This window comes from Lagopus leucura, unplaced genomic scaffold, assembly GCF_019238085.1.
Source record: "Lagopus leucura isolate 7727_CA_CO unplaced genomic scaffold, USGS_WTPT01 Super-Scaffold_100009, whole genome shotgun sequence".
Lineage (NCBI taxonomy): Eukaryota > Metazoa > Chordata > Aves > Galliformes > Phasianidae > Lagopus > Lagopus leucura.
Window position 1 is genome coordinate 13,953,063 of NW_024962266.1, and position 22,024 is coordinate 13,975,086.

Sequence of the window (22,024 nt, forward strand, 5' to 3'; positions counted from 1 at the left end):
ATCAAACAGACCTGTGCAAAATCTTCTGAATGCATCCTTCCCTTCTTGGTACAGTTGTATATCCAGCTTCCTTTCTTTTCTTTTTACCAGGCTTCTCTTCTTACTTAAAATCTCCTACTTCTGTCTTGCAGCTTGGCTTTTTACATATTCTCTTTTTCTTACTCTGTCCATCTACTTAATCTCTTCTTAACAGCTGTAATTTCTGGGAGTCATCACTCTCTTCTTTGCTCTCTGCTTCTGTAGATGGAGGATACTCTCCCAGAAGTTTGGGAGAGAACAATAATATACAAGTAAGGACTTTGTCTTGGAGCCAGCAGTATGGCTGAGGTAGTGATTTCTGTGGTCACCACCTTTCCAAATAGTTTCTAATATTGCAGTTGTAGCTTCAGGGAGTTTGCTGTATAAGTGTGTGCAACCACAGCAGGGATCAGAGATCTGCTGGATTTGCATGTCTTTATTTGATGCTGATCAGCCAGCAGAGTGGGCTGAATTTAGCATTGCATAAAATCCTTCAGAGAGCCAAATTATTGGAGTATTTTATATATATATATATATATATATATATGCAAAAAAAATTCTGAATTTCTTTTGCATTGTACTTTGCAATAATGATGAGACAAGGTAAAAAAAGATTGAATTTGACTAATTAGTGAATAAATACACAAGAGGGCAGTGTTTTTAAACGGTTAGAGTCACTTATGTATGCAGTTATTCAACTTGTGTCATATTTTATGACAAAAGTCATGAAGTCTTGATAAAGACGGGGCTTTGGTCTACTGAAAAGAAAGGTGTTCCACTCTGGAGGACATTAAGAGGTGGAGCACACAGGTTAGCATAGGTGTGTTTTAATTTTGAGACTCAGACCAAAGATCATGGAATTAAGGATCCCCAGTTGTGGCGTTTGTAATGCATATTGTCCTAGATGTGCTGAATATAACCTCCTGTCACCATCTACTTGTCAGTCTTTCTTGATAAACTATCACAGATACAGTAGTTTTTTATACGCAGTCTTTTGACATAGCATGTGTTTTTCTAAACATTATGATCAAATTGGACTTGAGTGCCTCAAGAAGTTCACCCCAATGTTTGGTTATCTTCCTTAGTCTTACATGAGTTTTCTCTCTGTCATGCTGTGTCAGTTTTGATGAAGTGGTACAACTTGTCGTTCACAAAAGGCTTTTGGAAGCAGCAGGTGGCCAAACGTGAAAGAAGGAGGCTTCCTTCAAAGAGAACTGGTTCTTTATGGAGAAAGGCCCATAATTACAAAGGTTAATAGTTTTGGGAGCTGTCTTTGCCACAAAGTAGGCATAATTACAGGTAGCTCCTCCATCTCTTTGGCGATTTGCTGCAAGTACGGTCTGAATTTCCATTGCAAGAACTGCATTGTCTTTGGTCTCTTCCTGAGAGCGCTAAAAATGCTTTCTGCTGAGATCATGCTTTGTTTTACAGTAAAGGTATCCAAAGAGTTTTGTTCAGAACATGCTTTGTTACAGACGAAACAATAGTATGGCTTATTTGATGCTTGCAAAGGCTTGCGGGCGTCATACCAGCAGTGTGTAAGCAGATGTGACATGTAACTTCATTTAAAGTCGTTACTCTCTAGATAGGCAAAAATGGAATTAATGTGACAGTTCCTGGTGTGTGTCCTTGATAACTGGTGTTGGATTTGCAGTTTTCAATGAAGTTTACCCAGGTCTTACTCTTTTTCACCATTTTTGCTTCACTGCTTCAGTAAGATAACTTCAAAATATACTTGTGTTGCTTTGCACCTTCTAAAATGTAAAGAAATATATTCACTTGGTCATAAGACAAAGGTAACAAAAATAACCCTTGCAGAACACAGATTTACTGTCTTTAGTATTTTTTGTGTTTTTTGACAGCAGCTTCTTGCTGGGCATATGTTCTATGTCCAATCCTAGCTAAATTATTCAAAGAATGCATTGAGTGATCTGATTATTGTTTTTCTTGAAGTTTCATTATATTTTCTGGTCTTCGTTTTGTATTTTCTCTGTCTAGAATGTCTGTTGTAAATGATGCAGAGATGTCCATACGTCTGTTTTGCTTTGTTTTTAAGTCGTTCTTGGGAAAATATACCTTTCACGGAAGTAGTAACTACTTCTCCTGGTGTATTATGATTGCCTGTTTACCCATGTTGCTGTCCATTTGATTTCATAGTAGTTCAGAGAGTTTTTTTTCCTAGAAGAATATACAAATGCTTAAAACTATTTGGGAGCTCTGTTACAGAAAACCAAATAAGAAGGTGAAGACTCTGAAATGCTTGGGATGTGTGTGAGTAGAATCAAATTTCTTGATGAGAATGAGTGTCTTAAGTTTGCCAATCTGAAGGAAACAAGCTAGTTCTTGTTTCAAATGCCTGTGGGCTTTTCTAGGTGGAGCCTCCTGTCTGCTGCTTTTTGCTCATTTGTATCAACTGACATCAGCTAACTGACATCAGGTGCGACTCCTGGATGCCTTTGCATTCAAAGAAAATGACGACTTACAACTGTTTCCTTCACATGACATTTTGCAAAATCAGCAGTGGCAAAGCTTTTGCTGTAACAACTGCTTCAGATAAGTCTTCCCTCATGCAAGTAATTCTCTTGAGAGAATCAGCCTCTAGGTTTCAGTATTTTCTGTGCTTACATTTCTGGTGCTGTTGTTACAGGTGTTGCAGCATGTGACATATTTATACTACTCAGTAGTTCCTAGAGCATTAAAGATAGTGATTGAAGTTCCTAATTATCTAAAGGATATCTTTTTTATGAGAACATAAAACAGTAAGGACCCCTTACCTGTTCACTTTTTCAGAAGTTATCTTGGCCATTTCTCTCTCACTGGCTTTATATTGAGACTGCTTTCCTTGGTACTGTCAGAAAAAAAAAAACAAAACACTGTTGAGGCTTATCTTCGTAATGGTGGCTTCACCCAGAATCTGAAAGAACTTTCCTTAGGTTGGTGTCTCCTCCTTTTCTACTTGTCTGCAGTCTGATTTGTTCTCTGGTTCCTTCAAACCTCCAAAAATCATTCATTTTTTTTCGAAGTACTGTGAGAATCCTCAGTCTGGGGATGGAAGTGGGAAGTGCTCGGTGTGTCTACAAGTTTAAGGTTTAGCTACAGGGTAAAAGCCATGTTTGGGAGGTGCTCTTTTGGAAGGCATAAGAAGAATGACGGATGCAATTGAGCCTGTTTGTATGTTCTTTAAATCAGCATGTTTTGCCTCCACAGATGACGTCTTATGCTTCAGGATACTAAGCTTTTCTGTTTTCTGTTACACGAGTCAGAACTTAGGCAAGTTTAACGGCTTTTGAATTCCACTGTTAAGATGTCTCAGTAGCATAGCATATGCCTTTTTAGTATCAATATCACTCATTACTGTCCTTCATATTTCTGTGTAGTTTTAGTATATCTTGTTTTTGGGATATAGTATAGCTAGATAACGCTTATCAGTCCCGAACTGCTTGTCTTTCTTGAGCCTTATCAGTTATTTTCATCATACCAATATTAACTCAGTTTAATGCCCTCATCCTCCTACTTTGGCTACATACTAGAATCTCCAGGTTTTGTTGTAGGTTCCCGTGGCATCTGTTTATGGAAGGTGTAAACTTTTTAATGCAAATTGAACCTGTTTGCTATGTGTTTTCAGATAACACACATTACTTTCATAAATGGTTTCAAACAGCCTGAACTTAAAAAGATGGCCTTGCCATCCCTGTTGGTCATTCTAATACCATCTTCTACTGTAGAGGATCAATACATGAGTTTTGCAGGATGCATTATGGTTCAGACAGGAGTGAGGAGGAAGTTCCATTTGAAGTTGATCCATAGCATATAAAAGGAAAAAGGTTTTGCTTCGTTGAAAGTAAATGACGTGTTGCATTCAAACTAGAAATTCTTCATTGCGTTAGCTGAAAGCTACAATTTTGTGAAGATGCAACCTGCTTGAACATGAGTGGTCTTACAAGTTCCTTGAATTACAGAACAATTTTCACATTTTGTCAGTGTTTTTTGAATGAAAGGGTATTTCCAATGGTGCTTTGTTTTTGTATAATTCCAGAAGTTAGCAGGTGCCTGCTGGTACTAAAACAACAGTTTAATGCTAAATGTCAATTATCTAGTCTTTCAAACTGCAAGTGCTGTGCTTAAAGAAAGGTGGAGGTGGGGAGGAAGGCATTAGATGTTTCACCAGCACATTTCTTAGAGCATGTTACAATTGTTTTGTAATGTAGCTATAACTAAACATACAATAACAAGGAGGTAGATATCTTTTCACCACTTCTATAGGGAATACTGAATATCTCTGGTTTAACACTGTCTGAAATACTGCTTTTTACATATGGAAATTTCTCTCTTCTTAGCTTTGGACTGTAAGCAAAAGAAGTCAAGGTCAAGATCTGGAAGCAAGAAAAAAATGCTGCCATTACCTCATAGTGCTGATGAAGTTTACATACTCAGATGCAGGTACATAGGGTTATTTTAATTGAAAGACTGTGTTCTTACGAGCTTGCTTACTTTAGTTGTAGGAATATTTAAGATTACATTCTGTAAAGTTTGTGACACTGGATAAGACGAGGGGGAAAGCAGTTGGTTATTTTAATTAATTAGATAGATAGGAGAAGATAATTTGAATCAATCATACTTAGTTGTTAAATTGCCAGCTCCCATTTCTCCAGCTAAAATCTCATTGGCCATTTTGAGTAATACTCTTCTTCAAAAGAAACCCTAAGAGGATCAGATTGTTACTCCTAGTATTACAAACATAGGAGCATAACTCGTATGAACTGCAGAGAATTGTGTTTATGGTTACTACTTAGTTACTGACATTTTCAACTAAATTTATAGAGAGGCAGACTTGAAGAAAATTAGGGCTTTGTTTGCATAATGTTTGAGCAGTGCTAGATATATCTTGATGGAACAATTTTAATATTTGCATAGGTTTTGTGGTCTGGTCTTTCGAGGACCTTTGTCTGTGCAAGAAGACTGGATAAAACACTTGCAGCGACACATTGTCAACGCAAATCTTCCACGGACTGGAGCTGGCATGGTTGAAGTCACATCGCTACTTAAAAAACCTGCTTCGATTACTGAAACTTCATTTTCTTTACTGATGGCAGAAGCAGCATCATAGAACAAGAACACATTTTCAATTTGAATTGGATGTAAATTTGAAATACTTTGTCATTTTTTTAAATAAATTGTTACACTAAATTATGTTTATAAATCCTAAAGGCAAAAATAGAGGAAGTGGATTACAATAACATCAAAATAAAGTGAATACTTAACAGTTACAGTAAGTAGTCTTTATATTTTATATAGGGTGGAAGATGTGTTTTTAAGGTTTATTATGTTTTTGTCAGTTACTGTGTTCACTATCAATACAAGACCATTACATGTATGGCAGCCATTTTTAAATCGTTGCACATGGGTACTAAAAGACAGATTTTAATAAAACAAAGAAACCACATTCTCTGCAGTGTTACCCAAATCAAGGCTCTGTTTATTCCAAAAAAAAAAAAAAAAAAATTACATAGTAAAATAAGATATTATATTTTGTTTGTATGTATGTAGTGTTTTGTATAATATCAAGAACTGCTAATAACAATTTACTCAACTTTAGGGCATTAAATACCATGTTACTTCATAGTTCAAGAGACTGTTTCATTCAAATAGGGCAATTAGTACTCTTCTATCTAGGTGTGTAAGTGTTTTTTTTAAATCACATGAGGCTTTTTGTACTAAAAAGTGGAGGGAAACTTGTCTAAACAAATTTCTAAGATAAATATGTACATAATACTGGAAATTTGTGGTAAGGAAATATTCTTTACTTCAGTTGCATTTCTCACTGACAATAAAGTGGTGCATCCATGCTACCTCCTACTTGTCAACAAAGATGGTATTTACCCTTATGTTTTTGTATCATAGTAGATTCAATCCAACTTTCTTTATTACAAAGCATCTTTTTGTTAACAAGTTTGTTCTTTATGACGATTTACTTAAAGTCTGACTTGCTTACAGAAGTTTGCCTCTCTACTATTTTATTTAACACTGTAGAAATGTACTAATAAGCATTGCTCACTACACGGTTAGAGTAGACTTTTCATTTATAATTCTGTTTAAAAGGTTGATCATTTTAGAAAATTTGAACACAGGTTGAAATGTTTCTACATATGAAGAGAATGTTTACAACTTAAATTTTAGAGCTTGTTTTGGATGTGATTATATGTATGAAAACTGTAACACTATGCTCATGCTAAGGACCTACTTACAGAATTACTGAAATAAATGTGCTGTGAGGATGGAAATATGGTGCAGGTGTCTTGGTCATGCTGAATTGTGTTTGTTCATTCAAACTGTCTTTGAAACATGATTTTTGTTTAAATCATAAGTCAGATTCCTCTACAAATCAATTTTGTATGCAAATAACATTTCATTTTACTCATGTAGGGTAACAAATACTGTAGTTAAGCCAAGGATATGCATTGATATTTTCCTTATATGTAAATAAAGTTAAAAGCAGTTAAAGCAAGAGGAGTATTTTGGTAGAGTATATACATACCTCACTGCCAGTGAAATTGCTTTCCTATGGTATATCTCCTTACCAGAAAAATCTCTAAATAAAAAAGGTTTAAAGAAAATCTAAATGTCTATAATGTGAAGCATTTATTTACATTGTGTGAATTAAGTTTGTGAAATGGATTTGTCTTGCTTGAAATTAAAATATTCTCATTATCTTAAGTAAAAATAAGTTTACTTGCAATAAAATGACTTGTTCAGACACGTTACATTTGGTTGGTGGAAAATGTGAATGATGTTGATCTGCCTCTACGTGTGCAGTTAACACACAGGGTTTGTTAACGTTCTGATAAAACAGATGAACCAAAAACAAGCAGTTGTGGGGGATGGAGTGCTGAGACAAGGCCATCCTCTGTCTGGCAGGGTTATCATTTGGTTAATGCTGTCGGGTGTGTTGCTGTACACGTTCCTACTGGTAACATAAACTTCATTGTCCAAATGTATTCGTACTGTTTTGTTTTGTTTTTTAACCTGGAAAACACCCATCAGTCCATCTAAAGGCCAGAAATAAAAATTGCTTCAGAGATCTTAGGAAAGATAAACAGAGTGTTGAAGTGTATTGCAGACATATTATGTGTATACAGACTGACTAAAAAATTCTGAATTTGTATATAATTGTGGGATTTTTTTTATATGATGTGAAAATTAAGTATTTACAGCAACATGTTGGAGTGGAGGGAAGTGATCAGATCATCTTGAATGTTTGTAATGCTTTAATTGAGTGGTTGTTTACTCATGTCACCAAAAAGGGTGCCTTAGAGCACCAGATTCTGTTGCTGTTTAACATGAAAAGTTCAATTAAGTGCAAATTATATTTATCTAGAATCTTTATAAGGGAAAGCCATACCGTGCAGAATTTAGCATTTGGAGAAAAAAAGAAAAAAGAAAAAAAAAAAAAAAACCCTGTCTAGATTTGTAATAGTAAATCTAATTAAATTTATTTAGTTCCTTCAGCCGCAGTAGTGAACACCAAAAATATAAGGCTGTGTCTGAAGTTGAGAAAGCTGTAGTCCTGGCTGGTTTCCAAAATGACGTTCTCTGGTTAGGAGCAGCTGCTTTCATTGGCAGGCTTTGGGTGTGTGTTGGAGCTGCCTGAGTGCTTAGCTGTGTGGGTTTTGTCGATGTTCCTGCCCTGCTTACATCAGATCCTTGCTATAATATGGTTTTGAAATATAACCTGGAAGTTCTCTGATTAGTGGATTCATTGCATATAAAGCTGATGGACTGAATGGTCAAAAAGTGCACAAGCTTTCTTTAGCTTATAGGTCTCAGATGGGGCTGTTTGGTTTCTGTTGCTTGGAATTAAACATCTTTTGTCAGTACTGACTGGGAGGTAGAAGCTCACCTTTCCAGAGTTACACAGGTTCTAATAGAATAGGTGGAGTTCATTAAATCAGTCACTTTATTGTACAGATCTCGTGTTTTGAGATCTGTGTGGCACACTTAGACCTTGGCATCAGTGAGGGAGTCTCACTGTCTTTCGTGTACTGCTAGGTTAGAGAAGCTCTATGGCAGTCTGCTGAAGAGCAGGACGTCTGGAATTGCACGTATAAGTGCAAATGTGACTTGGCTCACCTTGGTTGTATTGCTTCAGGCTAAAGACTGCAGTTGTTTAGTCATACTTGGTAGTGGTCAGTTGGCTTTGGTTCCTCATTGCAGTCTTCAGGAGTTGTACTCCTCTTCCAGCACCTACCCTACCTTCTGGTAAAGCTCCTGTAAGTAGCAGCTTCTGGAAAATTACGAAAAGTGTCAGAATACTCAAGTCAGGAAACCAGAGGTCCAGCTCCACACTTTGTAAGATGATTGCCTGTGTATTCAGTCCCAGAGCTTTTCCAAGTCATCCTTAAAAATAATAATAGAATAAGCTCTATTTGCATTCCGTGAAAGAGATTTCTGCAAGACTTTGGAAATGTGCTTTTCAGGTGCGTGTGGTAACCACTGCCAAGTGGTGGTGTGGTCAGGCTGTATGTGTGGAAAACATCCCTAGGCACTTAACTCCTTTTGGCCACGTGCTGCTTCGCATGGATCATGCGGCTTGTGCTATTAGATGGTTGGCACCCATGCACCAAGGCAGCCCAGCCCTGCGTGCTGGTGGAACTTCTGCTGGCTCAGGGTCACCTTGCCCTGGCAGTGGTGTCAGGGCTGGACTGAGGCTTCTTCTTGATGCGAGGAAATGCGTATTGAGACAGTAGCTACCAGGGAAGGGAAGAGGGAGCATGAAAGGTGCCAAAGAGAGAGGGATTTTAACAATTGGCATTCTAGTCCTGAGCCAGACGTTTTATGTTTGGAGTCCTACATTTTCAGCCGTGCTCAGGAAAATCAAGGTGTGAGGTAAGTGCTTCACAGGAAGAACATGGATTGTGAATTGGGCTCAGAGGTGTGCATGCACGTGAGGCTTGGAAAGGCCAGCGTTACAGGGCTGTTGCTACAGAGCTGTTGTGAAACAAATGCTTTCTCTGAGCTCATCCCACATTATCCTACAAGTCAGTAATACTTTAAAGGGGCTATTCATTAATTCAATCTTTGACCTGATCTGGAAAATCTACAGGGAAAAAAATGGCTGCAAGTATGTGGAAAAAAATGACAGTAAATAACAAGTACTTATTTTTTAATAAATTGTAATGTCTGTGAAAGGAGCCTCCTCACTTTAGTACTACAGTTGACAGACTTTTCCAAGTTTTTACCACAGTAGTTAGTGGCCTGGATGCTTAACCACTAGTTTCCTATTCCAAAAATCAGTTCACGTAGTCCTGATTCCATTTAGAGAAAAAAAAAAAAAAAGAAAAGAAAAAAAAAGGCATCTATTTAGAACAGTACTTATTAAAAAGGTCGACTGCATCGTGAGTTCAGGTATTTCAATCTGCGTGCTTTGTAGGTGCTGTTCCCTGATGACGTGGGTAGCAATTTCAATGTAATGGAAACGTTTTGGCCAGAGCGCCAGGTCTGTAATCTCTTGCAATAAAATGTTCCTTTCTAACACTGCAGGCTTCTTGGTGTTCTTCCCCTTGCCCTGAGGTGAGCATGCACAGCATGCTTCTGCTAAGCCACCCTAACCTGGGTCTGCTTCCCTGAGCAGCTGAGTAGCGAGGCAAGGAGGTCGTCTGCTGGCTGTAGCCTGAAATGCCTACAGGTGAGGCAGGAGCTGGTGTCTGTGTATTGGTCTTGGATGCCAGGAACAAGGGTTGGTGGTGGAGGGAGCATCACCAGAGCTGGGTGCCAAGAATGAATCTGAATCTAATACAAATAATGGGTGCTGTCACCTGTGGATACCCTCCCTAGTTGTTCTGTGAAGTCCAGGTAAGCACTGCTGGCTGTCGTAACACCGGCTGGCCTGCTTCTCTGAAAGGGCTGCTCCTGTCCAACTCTGAAGAGGTGGGGCTTACACGTTAAGTAATGACGATAATACCTTTCATGTCAGAGACCCACACCATGAAACCCATGATTTTCCTCATGCCTGTTTCTCCATATCAATAGTCTGCTACTTAAAGTCTGTTGGGTGCTCCCAACCTCTGTGCACTTAAACATCTGATGTACTCTTAAGTTGGAGCAGCTGTGAATCACATCTGTAGTTCCCTGAGGTCACCCACCAGACCCTTCATGTTACCTTCATTCCTACTTCATTTTCCTAGATTTTTGTTTATGTCCTTGTTTTCATTTTCCTTTCTTTGTTTCTTGTTTTCAGGACTTTACCACAGGCCACGCTGTTGAAGTTTTTTGGGGCAAGCCGTACACTGGTGTGAACACACACACAGTGCTGCTCAGCATTCTCATGTGTCTAATGGTCCACTTTCTGATGCATTCCACAGGGAGGTGTAGATGGAGCCAAGGGGAAATTGGACATTTAAAAGTGACTAGAAGTGATATTATGCACAGCAGAAACCCAAACTTGTGAAGTTCGGACCTGCTGAAGGCCCTGAAGGTCTCTAATGTTTGGTATTGCACACTCAGCGCCATGTTTCTGTTTTGCCTGCATACAGGTGAGATGTTGCCTTTTTGGTTTTTAACTCCTGGCAGCCTTTCCAAAGACAATTTTGAGAATATGGAACATTTGCTTGAATGATTTTTATGAACAAGCAACTGGTTAGCTTCTGTCAGCAAAGGGAAATGGATATTTGCTAAAGGCTGGCAAAGACATTGGAGATCTTTGTTTTACTGATAAATGATGAGTATGGTAGATAAGAATTTCTTAGGAAATTAAGCTGTGATTTCAGTTGTATGTGTGCAAGCATCTCAGCAGTACTTGAGCAGCAGCACCCCGTGTGCACACAGTGTTAGCTGCAGGCAAGCAGCAATCTGAGGCTCCTGTAACCTGCATGATGGCATAGCTGGTGTGTAATTTAACGAATGATGGGGAGAAGAGGGGGAAGACTTGGTTTTCCATTGCCCCTCTTGTGTTTGTATTGAACAATTATTAGTAATTACTACAGTATTTGCTTATCTAGTTATCTCCCAGATGTCAGACACTGTCAGTACCCAAGCAGGCTGTTTCCCTCAGCATGTGATGTACAACTGCTGCCCTGGTCTCAGAATGCTGAGGCACAGGTAGCTCCAACATGTGGTGGGTGCACCATTTCTGGAGACACTCAAGGTCTGGTTGGATGGGGTTCTGAGCACCTCATCAAGTGTAGAGGATTTGGACCAGATGGCCGTTAAGAGTCCCTTCCAACTCAGACGATTCTATGATTGAAATCCCCGTACATTTGAAGTAGAGCTGGTTCTGGAGCTAGGAAGCAGAGCACCAAAGCTGGGGCCGAGGGGCAGAGGCTGAGTGCTGGAACCAGGCAGAGCTGGGCCCTGCTTCTTCCCTTTAAGTTCTCATTGGAGTCCCCACAACCTCTCCTGGTTGTGACTGGCAAGAGGAGACCACGCCTGCTGCCACAAACACTGCTCAGAAATGGCTGCCACAGTGTAGTGATGTGTGCCTCCCTTGGGCTGAGCTGCTGGGGAGTTGCTGCTGGAGAGTAAGAAGCATGAGGTGCAGGGCTTTGATGAACAGACACAGCTGACACCTGGCATCTTCTGGAAAGATATGTTGGTACTTCAGGACTGTGTGTTGTGTAAACAAATAGTATGAGCAATTAACCGCACCTGGGGAAGGCTGAGCAGTGCGTCTGCAGCCAGGTAAATGAGAGGAGACGTGAGGAACTTGTTGTCTCTCACAAAATAAATAAATAAATGAATGAATGAATAGCAGTGTATGGTATAGGCTGGGAAATGAAAGCCAGAAAGGTGGTGCAGGCAGTCAGCCATGTGCTGCACCCAGCGGTTTCCTCCAGATAGAGCCATGTCAGGCTGGGCAGTGCAGACACCGGCTCTGTCCGCTGGGCACGAAGCAACAACTTCAGAGAAAAGAAAGAGCAGGAATTGACCAGTAAGGCATCTGCTGTGCTCTGCAAGAAACCTTACAGAGGAATTTATGGAGCAGATGGGCATGGAGTGCTCACAGCCTTCTGTGCCTGGGCCTTTTTCTAAACAGATACCAGCGAACGCATCGTAGGAATCCCTCACTGAGACTCTTGGGTGATGTGAGAACATCAGAGAGGCCTGCTAGAGGGAGTTCTGGAGCCCACAATGAAATCGTCACAGATATGAGCAAAACACAACAAAAGGCTTGTCCCTGCTACCGAGGTAGCATTTGTTCACCTTATTCACATTATAAGAGACCGGGATGAGATGTCATTAGAGCACCTGGTGCTCTGAGAAAGGCTGAATTAAGAATGCCCCATGTGGGGTTAGAATTAGGGAGTTCTTAAGAGGGATTTTCACTGGCCCGTAGAAGCACTAACACCTTATGCTTCCCTGCAGCTGCAGTTTCAGCTCTAACTCCAGTGACTCTGGGGTTTTTAAGTGGCTTTGGATACTGGGCTGCACATTTGAAGTCCCTTCCTGGTAATGCAAATAAATAAAAATAACCAGAGTGGGATTCAGACTGAGCAGTGGCGAAGCAGCAGCACAAACAATGCGGCAGACTGGTTGGCAGTTCTGGAGAGACATGGTAGCTGTCATGGGATTGTCATCAGCTGGTCCTGCGTCATGATTTAACTCCTGTGTGAGGACAGGTTCAGAAGATTTACTGCATTTACAGCATTTGAGACTATTAGCTGTCAAGAGGAAGATGCCCTAAATTACACAGTGTGCAGAGCATGGGAGCATGGTAGGAGAACGATGTTACTGGCATATGAGAATAAAAAGGCCCGAAGCCCTGCTTTGTTATTCTGTAAATACGCTGTGCCAGAGGCCCTTGCAGAGCAGTGGAAGCACAGGGGTTTAATGCTCCTCACAGAGCAGTGCTCCTCGCGCTCGGGCGGGCGAGGACTCTTCACAGCAATGGCTTTGCTCAGGGAGTCCCCCGAGGGTCTGCAAGAAAGAGTGATCAGATGCTGAGAGATGATAGAGCTCTGCTCAGCCATCAGAGTTTGCCCATAAGCAGTGCCAGACAGTGTACTTACCTTCTAGGAAAAAAAAATTACAATAATTGGATAAACTAGAACGTTCTTTTTTTATAGAAGTGCATAGTAGGAAATAATTTTAAATATTAGTGATTAAAACGATGAAGATAACTTAGAAATTAACAAAAAATGGTACTATTGAAATGTCAGATTTTCCAAATACAAAAAAAAAAAAAAAAAAAAGGATCTCTGTTGCTTTCGTTTCTGACATGAAAGCAGTGTGAGAGCTGCTGTGCAGAACTCTGGTTGGCCGGTCGGCTCTGTACTCACTGCTGGGCAGCTCGGTGCTGGGCTGAAGCCCGCTGCTCCTGAGCTGCTTGTGCTTAGAAGGGACCGAGAGGGTAACAAAAAGGAGTAACTGCATATTAGCATCTGAGTCTCCTAATATCACCAAAAATATACGACAGGCAAAAGCAGATTGGGGGAATAACTGAGATTGCAGTAAAGTGTGGTTTAGGAAGGTGGGAAGAGATTTAGGTTTAGAGAAATATAGCATTTATCTGAGCCAAAGGACTGGTTTGCCTCCATTGCCCGTTTACTGAGGAAAAAACCCCGCGTTGTGATACGTGCCCAGGAAGGAGGGCTCCATCTGTGCCTTAGGGGATCGGTGGGCACGTTTGGAACCACCTGGACCATGTGGAGGAGGATGCACTGTGAGCTCTGCCATGTGCCCAGGCACCGGGTGCCTGCTGGGGAGCGGAGCCACCGGGAGACTGAGGGGAGCTACCCCAGCTCTGTGCCAGCAGCTGCAGGGCTGCGTGCCCCCGGGCAGCAAGGGGCTGAGCGCAGATTTCCCATGTCCCGGGTCAGTGCCCTAATTGCTGGGTTAGCAGACAAAAGAGGAATGACAGCAGCTGTGGTGAATCCAACCTCTTGTTCCCTTGGTGGGTTTTTTGTTTATTTCTTTTGATAATTTTTTTTTTCCTGTTGCAAGTGCCCAAATGCAGTGTTTTGGCTGAAACAAAGCACCTTCTTCAATGCAAAACGTACACAGGTTTTTTTGTTCTATCAAAGACAACCAGGAAGTGTTATTTCACTGTTTCATTTAGTGGATCTGAATGTGCTTTTGTGGTTTTTTTTGTTATTTGTTTGTTTGTTTGTTTCATTCAATTGCTCTACGGAGAATCAATTATTTGCACAAACATAATTGTAAATGTTAGTAACCACCATTTGGGCTTTCCCAGAGGATGGCTTGGGTCTCTGGGCAGTGCCCTCCTTCCTTTTATACCCTTTACTGAACCTGGGTCAGCTGATCCCATAGCAAATACCTTTGTAGTGTGGTAAATAACCACCCAGGGAGCACCGAGCTTTTGTACAAGCCTTCCAGTGGCCCTTGTTGGCAAGTGCTTGCAGGGGAACTGTGTTCACGTGCTTCCTTTGTGGCTGGACGAGGCAGCAGCGTGGCTCAGTGGGTGAGGAAGGGTGCTGGGGCCGGGTGTGGGCTGTGAGGAGCTGGATGCTGTGCAGTAAAGCTGAGAAGGGGCTTGGGGCAGTGCCTGGCTCTGTGGTGTGCAGGGCTGTGATTTATGGGTATGGCTCACTGCTGGCTGGGCTCAGCTCGCTGCAGCCAGCACAGCTGGCGGGAGCAAATGTACATGGTTATTCTAATATTCTCCTCTCTGTGCCACTGTGGATTCCAATATGTCTGTTAATTTCATCTTATAGATGGCATAAATGTGCTTGGAACATTACAGCGGGGAAAATATGACAACAGAATGCTATAGAGCATAATCCCTGCCTCAGGAACTCGCTGTCCAAGGGCCTGAGCGCCTTCTTTGTGCCGAGGAAGGACGCAGTGTGTAGGTGTTAGCTCCGCTCCGCTTGACACGGGATTTGGAGTCCAGTGAGTGGGCAGGAGGGGGGCTGAGAACCCCTGAGGCTCTGCAGATGAGCAGTCTGGTTCTGAGCATCCCCCCGAGCTCGTGGTGCTGGGAGCCCGGGCTGCGTGGTGCCAAGCGTGCAGGAAAGTAACGTATGTGGGAACCAAACACAGCTGCAGTCATGTTTGGGCAATGCACTTCCCCTGCTACGTGCATGCAGTACATTGCAGAGACGTGGGCCACATGTGTGCCTGAGGTGGGCAGAGCCATGGCATGAGGGTGTGGGAGAAGCACGGAGCAGGCAGTCACAGGTGCTGAAAATTCGTTGAGGATAGAGCTGGTGTTTTTTAATAAAATTGACTCCTTGTTCACCACTAAAATAAATACTTCCCCAAGGTCACTTGAGCTTTTTGCCAGGATCACAAAGCTGTTCCAGTCTACACCAGGGTTGGAGCTTGAGTTAAATGTGTGCTGGCATCTGACAGGGCTGTCTCAGCTCCCTCCTCCTGCCCAGACAGCAGTCCTCGCTGGTCTGGGAGGAGCTGAGCTCAGAAGGCTCTGAGCCCCAAGAGGAGCTGTGGGGCCTGATGCAATGTCCCCAGTACATTCTGGTGTCAACCCGGTGTCCATACCTGCCTGCAGGCCCACAGGCCCTGGGCCAGGTGTGTCCCAATAGCTTCCTGCTACAGCAGTGCATGGAGCTCATTGGCCCCAGATGGGATGGTATGTGTGGGAAGGGTGGCATTGCTTCCCTTTGTGGTTCTAGGGACCAAAAGCAATGCAGAACACAGGCTTCTATGATGGAACAGACAGCCAGGGGCCCAGTACTCCTGGATTGCGGTTTCTTGGCAATGGCGCAGGCACTAAGTGCTCATTAGGGGGTCCCTTATTAGGCACCAGTTGCTGCTTATTAAGGGGAATCCTGGAAAGGCCACCTCAGTGTTTGCTTGGAGATGTTTTATTTGCAAGCTCATTGCCAGGACAGGCAAAGTGCCTTTGATACTTTGTCTCAATTGGAGTCTAAGACAGTTGATGACATTATACTGGGCACTTACTGTAGATCCACCGAGCCCAGGGAAATCAATAGTTTTCCATTATCGGGTCCAGCTGGGTCACCGGTCTGTCAATGAGCTGTTACGGGCGCTGTACAGGGATGAACCTGACCAGTCAATTGCTGCTGACAGGAGGAAGGCATGCTGACAGCCAGGAGAACAAGCCACCGTGCAGCTCTGCGCCTCGGCCTGCCAGCCGGGGGGCTCAGGGGGGCACCGCCAGGTGGGGGCACATGCATGGGGAGGGGCTCATCTGCCATGTGCCAGGCCCAAAGGGATGCGCGAGGGGAGGCTGCTGCCGTGCCGGACAGAGCAGGCTTGGCCTGCAGGGGGCAAGGCCAGGGGATGGTGGGCTCACAGCCCCCAACCATGGGTGTACTCAAAGCCTGCGGGCCTTGATTCCTCATCGGGCTGTGGTTTAACGCTGACTTCTGAGCCAACGTAAGCGCCTTGCAGAAATAAATATTTAGAAATTATCCCAATATTATGATTTTTAATTTTCAACTTTATTAGCTCCTTTCAAGTATTAAATCCTGACCGCTTTATTTACGCCTCCAGTCCTCTGTTTGATTCTCTGCAAGTCAATATTCGCTGTGTTCCATCATCAAACACAAAGCTGGTAATCAGCTCTATCACTGGGAGCCAACTGCTGCCTTTTAGCAAACACACCGCCCCACAGAAAGCCCATTTCGGGAGGCGAGGGGCGAGGGAAGCGTTTGTACCGGGGCTGAGCGAACCTTCCTGCAGTAATTAGGAGTACCAGCCCGACATGACTCGCAGCACTCCGTGGCTCGGAACGCGTCAGATCTCTTACAGCATTAATTAAAAAGATTTTATGTTTTTTTAATAAAATGCTTCGTGTTTTAGCCCCTTTCTTCCTCCCACCGAACGTGATATGGGGCTGAAGGGAATTCAGGTTAATGTGTTGACACACTTAACAATGCGGGGTCATGTTGCACAACACGCCTGGCTGCCTCGACTCGGCGCAGCCCCTGACAGGTCCTCATCAACCCCTGCCCTAAAGGCAGAGCCAAGGAGAGGATTTTAATTACCGCTCTGCGCGCGGGTTTGCCAGCATTAAATTGAGACGTAATTAGGCCGCCGCATTTTAATAATTGTCCTAGCTAATTGGGCAGACAAGTTACGCTCCGCAGCGTGGCGTGATTAGATAATCAGTATTTCCAATCGGGCTCCGGATGACGATTCCGCGGGCGGGACGGGACGGCTCCGTCCGGCAGAGCCGAGGCCCCGACATGGCGGAGGAGGCGCCGCGCTCTCCTCGGCCGCCAGGGGGCGCCGCAACCGCGCGGCGGTGGCAGCGCCCGAGCCCAGCGCTCCGCGCCCCGCTCCCGCGCCGCCGCCGCCGGAGTACCGCGCTGCGCCCCTGCGCTGCTCTGCGCTGCCCTGCCCGCGGAGCACTGCGCTGCGGCCGCCCGCGAGCTTGGCGCTGAAGCCGCCGTCCCGCGAGCAGCTAACGATATTTGTAATTTCTACTTTTAAAAATGTTTATTTCTTTTGATTTTTCGCTCTCCGCGCTCCGCGCCGCGGGATGCGAAGGGCGAACGGGGAAACGCAGCCGTCGCCTTGCCGTTTTCTCGGGAGAAAACGGGGCGAGCAGCGAGAGGAGCTCCCGAGCCCGGCCCACCGTGCCGTCCCGCCGCCGCCCGCAGGTAAAGCGGCTCCGGGGCGGACGGGAACCCCCGGGCGGTGGAGGCCCCGCGGGGCCCGGGACGGGGTGCCGGGAGCGGGCGGTGCGGCGGGGCAGCGTGAGCCTGAATCGCTGATGGCAGAAAGTTGAAACGCGGGCGTTTCACTGGGCGCTTCAAGCAGATGCTGCGAAAACGCGTCTTTAATCGTTACCGTTATTTTTAATCTATTGAAGGAAGAACAGCCTTGTGGTTTAAGAGTGTGTATGATCGCACTGACAGCGAAATACAGATGCTCCAGCTGAAATCCGCGTCGATGCTTCTCGCTGGAGCCTCGGGACGTCTGTGCTGTAAGGCTCTGGCCGTTTGCTCTGGCGTACCGACACGTTGACTCCGGTCCGCGTCACGAAGCAGCTTCAGCCGCCGCAACGCCGCGCGTGTAGGTACGGACTTGCGGAGGTGCTCCGACCGAGTGCGGCGCTCCCGAGCGGCAGCGCAGGGCACGGGGCGGCTCCGGGCGGGCGGCAGCCAGGAGGGAAGCGCAGAGGCGTCGTGACCCATCCGTGTGCGGGGCGAACTGCGTGAATTACACGGTGGCAGATGCGGAGGACTGATCTGCCAGCGCGCAGTTCGCGCTGCTTCGAAGGTGGGAGGGGGGTTGAGGGGTAGGTGGCTGCAGGCGCCGGGAGAAGCCCCCCTCTTCGTTTCTTATCATCTCTGGCCACGATGGGCTCCTGCCCGCCGGGTGACTCCCCCGAGACTCCGGGCAACTGTCCGCCGGTACCCGCCCCTTCCTGAGCAGCCCCGGCTCCATCCCGTGACCCCCCGGGAGGCTGCCCGCAGCTCTGGACCGGCTGCGGTGCGCGGAGGCACCCAGCTCCGGGCTGCAGTGAGGCGGGTCCTCTCGGCGAAGCCGAACCATTCTCTCTGTGCCCGCCCTGGTGGTTCCGTCTGTGCTCTGCCCAGTCCCTTCGCAGTGTGATCTCCAGCGGCTGGGATGGAAGAGCCGCGCAGAACGGAGCAGTCCCTGCCCTGATCCCGCACCCCACCGGGAGCACGGGGGGACGCCGTGTGTGTGCAGCGCTGCGCCGGGCGAGGGCTCTGAGGGCCCAGGGCAGCGGAGCGGACATCTAAGGACACTGTTGCTGTTAATTAGCCAAATACAATCCGCAAGCGGCAGTGCTTAGCGGACCTCGCAGGGACGTTTTCCTGCCTGGGGAGAGAGCTGCGGATCTGCTTCGGGGACGCCTAGAAGTGGCCGGTGCGGAGCTGTGGGGATGCTGATTTCGGGGTGGGGGGCAGGAAGGCCGCCGGGGCTGTGACACTGGGATGTCCCACCGCGACTCCCGCACTGCCCGGGCTGCGTATGGGTTCCGGGGGCAGAGGGAGAGCGGTCCCCCCGCCTTGGGGGCCGGTGAGATTAGAAATTCCCTTTTAATGTCCATGTCGGTGCGATCGTATTGATGGGTTAAAGCACAGAAAGTGCAGTTTCCTTCCCGGCTCTCACCCTCCCACCTCCTGCTCAGGCCCAGGCCACGTTTGTCACAGTTACACTGAACTGAGTCTTCCTGCTTTTGCAGCACCCCGCCCCCCCCCCCCGTGACAGTGCTGTTGGGCCCGCTGGGATGGACAAGTGTAGTTGAAGAAATTAATGTACTTTGTAAGTAATATGATTTTTTTTTTTCTTCTGGATACCAATTTGATAGTGCCTTTTTCTCCTTATTCCTAATGAATTTAATGACGATGAGTGGGGAAAAAAAAAGAAAAAAAAATAAGCGCAAAAAAGTAAGTGGTTGGAGCTATAAAATATGCTGTATTTATTTACAAGCACTTTACCGGCGCGGTGGCTGTAAGGTGGAAGCCGCCCTCGCAGAGCACGGAGCTGCAGGGCAGCGCCCACATCCCGCTGGGTTCGTTCCAGCTCCATCCCGCAGCGCCGCCCGCTCCGTGCGGTGCCGCAGAACTGCCCTCTCTCCGCTTTGCCCCTTCGCAGCCGCGTTGGAGAACGGAGGCGAAGAACGCACGCGACACACTGAAAGTCCCGCGGATTGGTGACCCTGGAAGTCACTTCCCGTCTCGGGACACCGGGCGAGGTGTCTCTCGCAGCGCCTGGATCCGCGTAGCTAATTGAGGCCCGGCTGCATCTTCCCGCTGAGGAGGGATAATAAGCGGGTCTGGAAAAACCGCTGACAAATACGGGAGAGGGAGAAGTGACAGCCGGGGTGCGGCAATCGCCGAACGGCGGAACGGTCACGCTCCTTCCGCCGGGAGCGGAGTGGGGGTTCGTTGCAGTGCGGTGCCCCGGAGCTCAACGTCCCGTCGGTGCGGGGGGAGCGGCGCGCCGCTCCGGGTTGGTGCCGCTCCGCGCTCGCGCGGGGCCCCGCGGCTGCAGCGCGTTTAACTTCTCGCCGGGCCCTTTCATTGGGGCATCGCATTTGCACCTCGCTATTAGGAGAAGTAATAACACTCGCAGTCAGGGGCAAATCCTGTTAATGAACAAATTAAAGTTCAAACCGTTATTCAAGTTCACAGCCCAGAGCGCTGCTCCTTTAATAAGAGAGATACACGTTACTTTCTCCAGGACTCCCCCCAACCCCCCTCCTCCTTTATTACTTTTTAAGCTTTTCATAAGTGCTGACGGGGTATAGGGGCAGCTCCCGGCCCCTAAAGGACCCGCGGAGCGGGGGGGGGGGGGGCTAATCCGCCCTTCCTTTGGCGGTTGGTGTAGGACGCATAAAGGCGCAGTGCCGCCGGCTGTGCCGATGGTTCTGCGGGGGGGCCCATCCTGCACCCACGGCTGCGGCCATCGCCCCGTGCGCGGCAGCGGCGGAGCGGAGCGCTGTGCGTGTACGAGCGGAGGAGATCACACTCCCCATTATCCACCTCCCGGCGAGTGTTTGATTTGTGACATCAAAAGCTTATCAAGGCGAGCTCAAAAAAAAAAAAAAAAGCACCCCTACAAGGAGGGGGAGAGAGCGTTCGGGTTTGGGCGACCGTGGGGGGAACAGTCGAGAGAGGAGGGCTCGGAACTGTGCTTCTCGGGACGGGGCTGCTGCGTAATTCCCCGGGCAGCGCTGCGGGGCCGGGACCGGGCTGCGGGGAGGCCCCGGTTGCTCGCAGTCATCCGCACCGAAGTGGCTTGATATAATCACCATGACAACTGCCATCTATGAGCATACAAATAACGGAGATGGAGTAGAGCGAAGATTAGCATGCCATGAAAAGTACAATAAGTTTCTTATTTAGCATTTAGATAACTGTCTTTCCTTCGGAGCGGGCTTCAAAGTTGAACCCAGTTTAGACCAAGAGGATTAATTCTCTCTCCCGCATGCTTCATTGAATCTCTCATTACCAAACTTTGTCTGTATTGATGTAAGATGTGATTGAAGATTAGAGCATTTAGCAGATCTCGCCTTTCTGCGGGGCTCGGGGCCCTTTCAGGCGCGGCCCAGTGGTCAATCCCCCCCCTTTTATCCGGTGTCTGCTTCATTTAAACTTAATCAACTCCCTCAATGAACTGGAACGGGGAAGCGTCCCCGCGGCAGGAATGCTGCGCTTTCCTTAGATCGCCCTTCGCTCCCCTTCCCGATCCGCTGCAGTTAAAGCCCAAATCGCTCTCTGATGAACTTAATCAATATGATAATGACAATCGGGGCCGAGCGGCTTTGCTGAGGCTCGGGGTGGAAAAGGCGGCGGCGCCCATTGCCCCAAACCGACCTCAGCTCGGCTCCCTCTGTGCGCGCTGCTCCCACCTCCCTCCCCCCCCCATTCCCTCCGCCCTCGCGGGGTCACGCAGCGCGTTGCGGGGCTGTTACCGGCGCGGGAGTCCCCGGCCCCGGCGCTGCCCCCACCGCCCCGTCCCGCGGTGCGCAGGGCATCCATCAGCGCTGGCGGGCGCGTGCGGAGCGCTCCTGCGTAAATCTGCAGCCCCTGTCCCGGCTCCGTCGGAGCTGGCGTCTGTATATCATTTTTATACTGCTACCAGTAGAGCAATTTCAAAAGTATTTGCAAGGAAAATGGATGTCCCCATCTGTTCCCGAACTCATAAATGTGCCACTTTCGGAAGGTTTTCACCGGTAATCATATCTTTAATGATGAACAAACTTGTGATATATACCTTTCCATAAAATGGGGTTTTCTTCGCTTCCCCGTGATTGGCCGCGATAAATGGCTTTTCCATATGGTGGGGAGATAAAACATGAGATTACCGGGGCTCGTCGGCTGGGTCGTAAACAAAAGAAACAATTCACTCCGAACGCTCCTTAAAGAGAACCAACCGCAGAACTAAGTTCTATTAACAGGGGAGAACGGCCGCCCCCGTGCCGAAGCCGGGTCCCTCGCACCGCGCTGCGCGGCCGCACGCATTAACGCCCGACTAAGCTCTAATTGTTGCCATCGTTTTGTCTTTGTCTCCGTTCTCCAGCCCAAGCCTGGATCCCGGTGCCCGTACCCGAGCGCATTGCAGCGGGCCTCCTGGCGCTGGGTTT

General features: G+C 46.6%; 1 protein-coding gene across 5 annotated transcripts in view; it reads left to right on the forward strand.

Moving 5' to 3' along the window:
• ZNF644 (zinc finger protein 644) overlaps window positions 1–6,638 on the forward strand; it is a 72,922-nt gene extending 66,284 nt beyond the window's left edge. For all 5 annotated transcript variants that reach the window (XM_042873241.1, XM_042873244.1, XM_042873245.1 and 2 more), the window contains 2 exons: window positions 4,356–4,458; window positions 4,933–6,638. In XM_042873241.1, coding sequence (XP_042729175.1) covers window positions 4,356–4,458; window positions 4,933–5,125 — 296 coding nt within the window. In that variant the 3' untranslated portion in view covers window positions 5,126–6,638. The remainder of the gene's footprint in view (window positions 1–4,355; window positions 4,459–4,932) is intronic.
• Window positions 6,639–22,024: the final 15,386 nt, after the last annotated feature.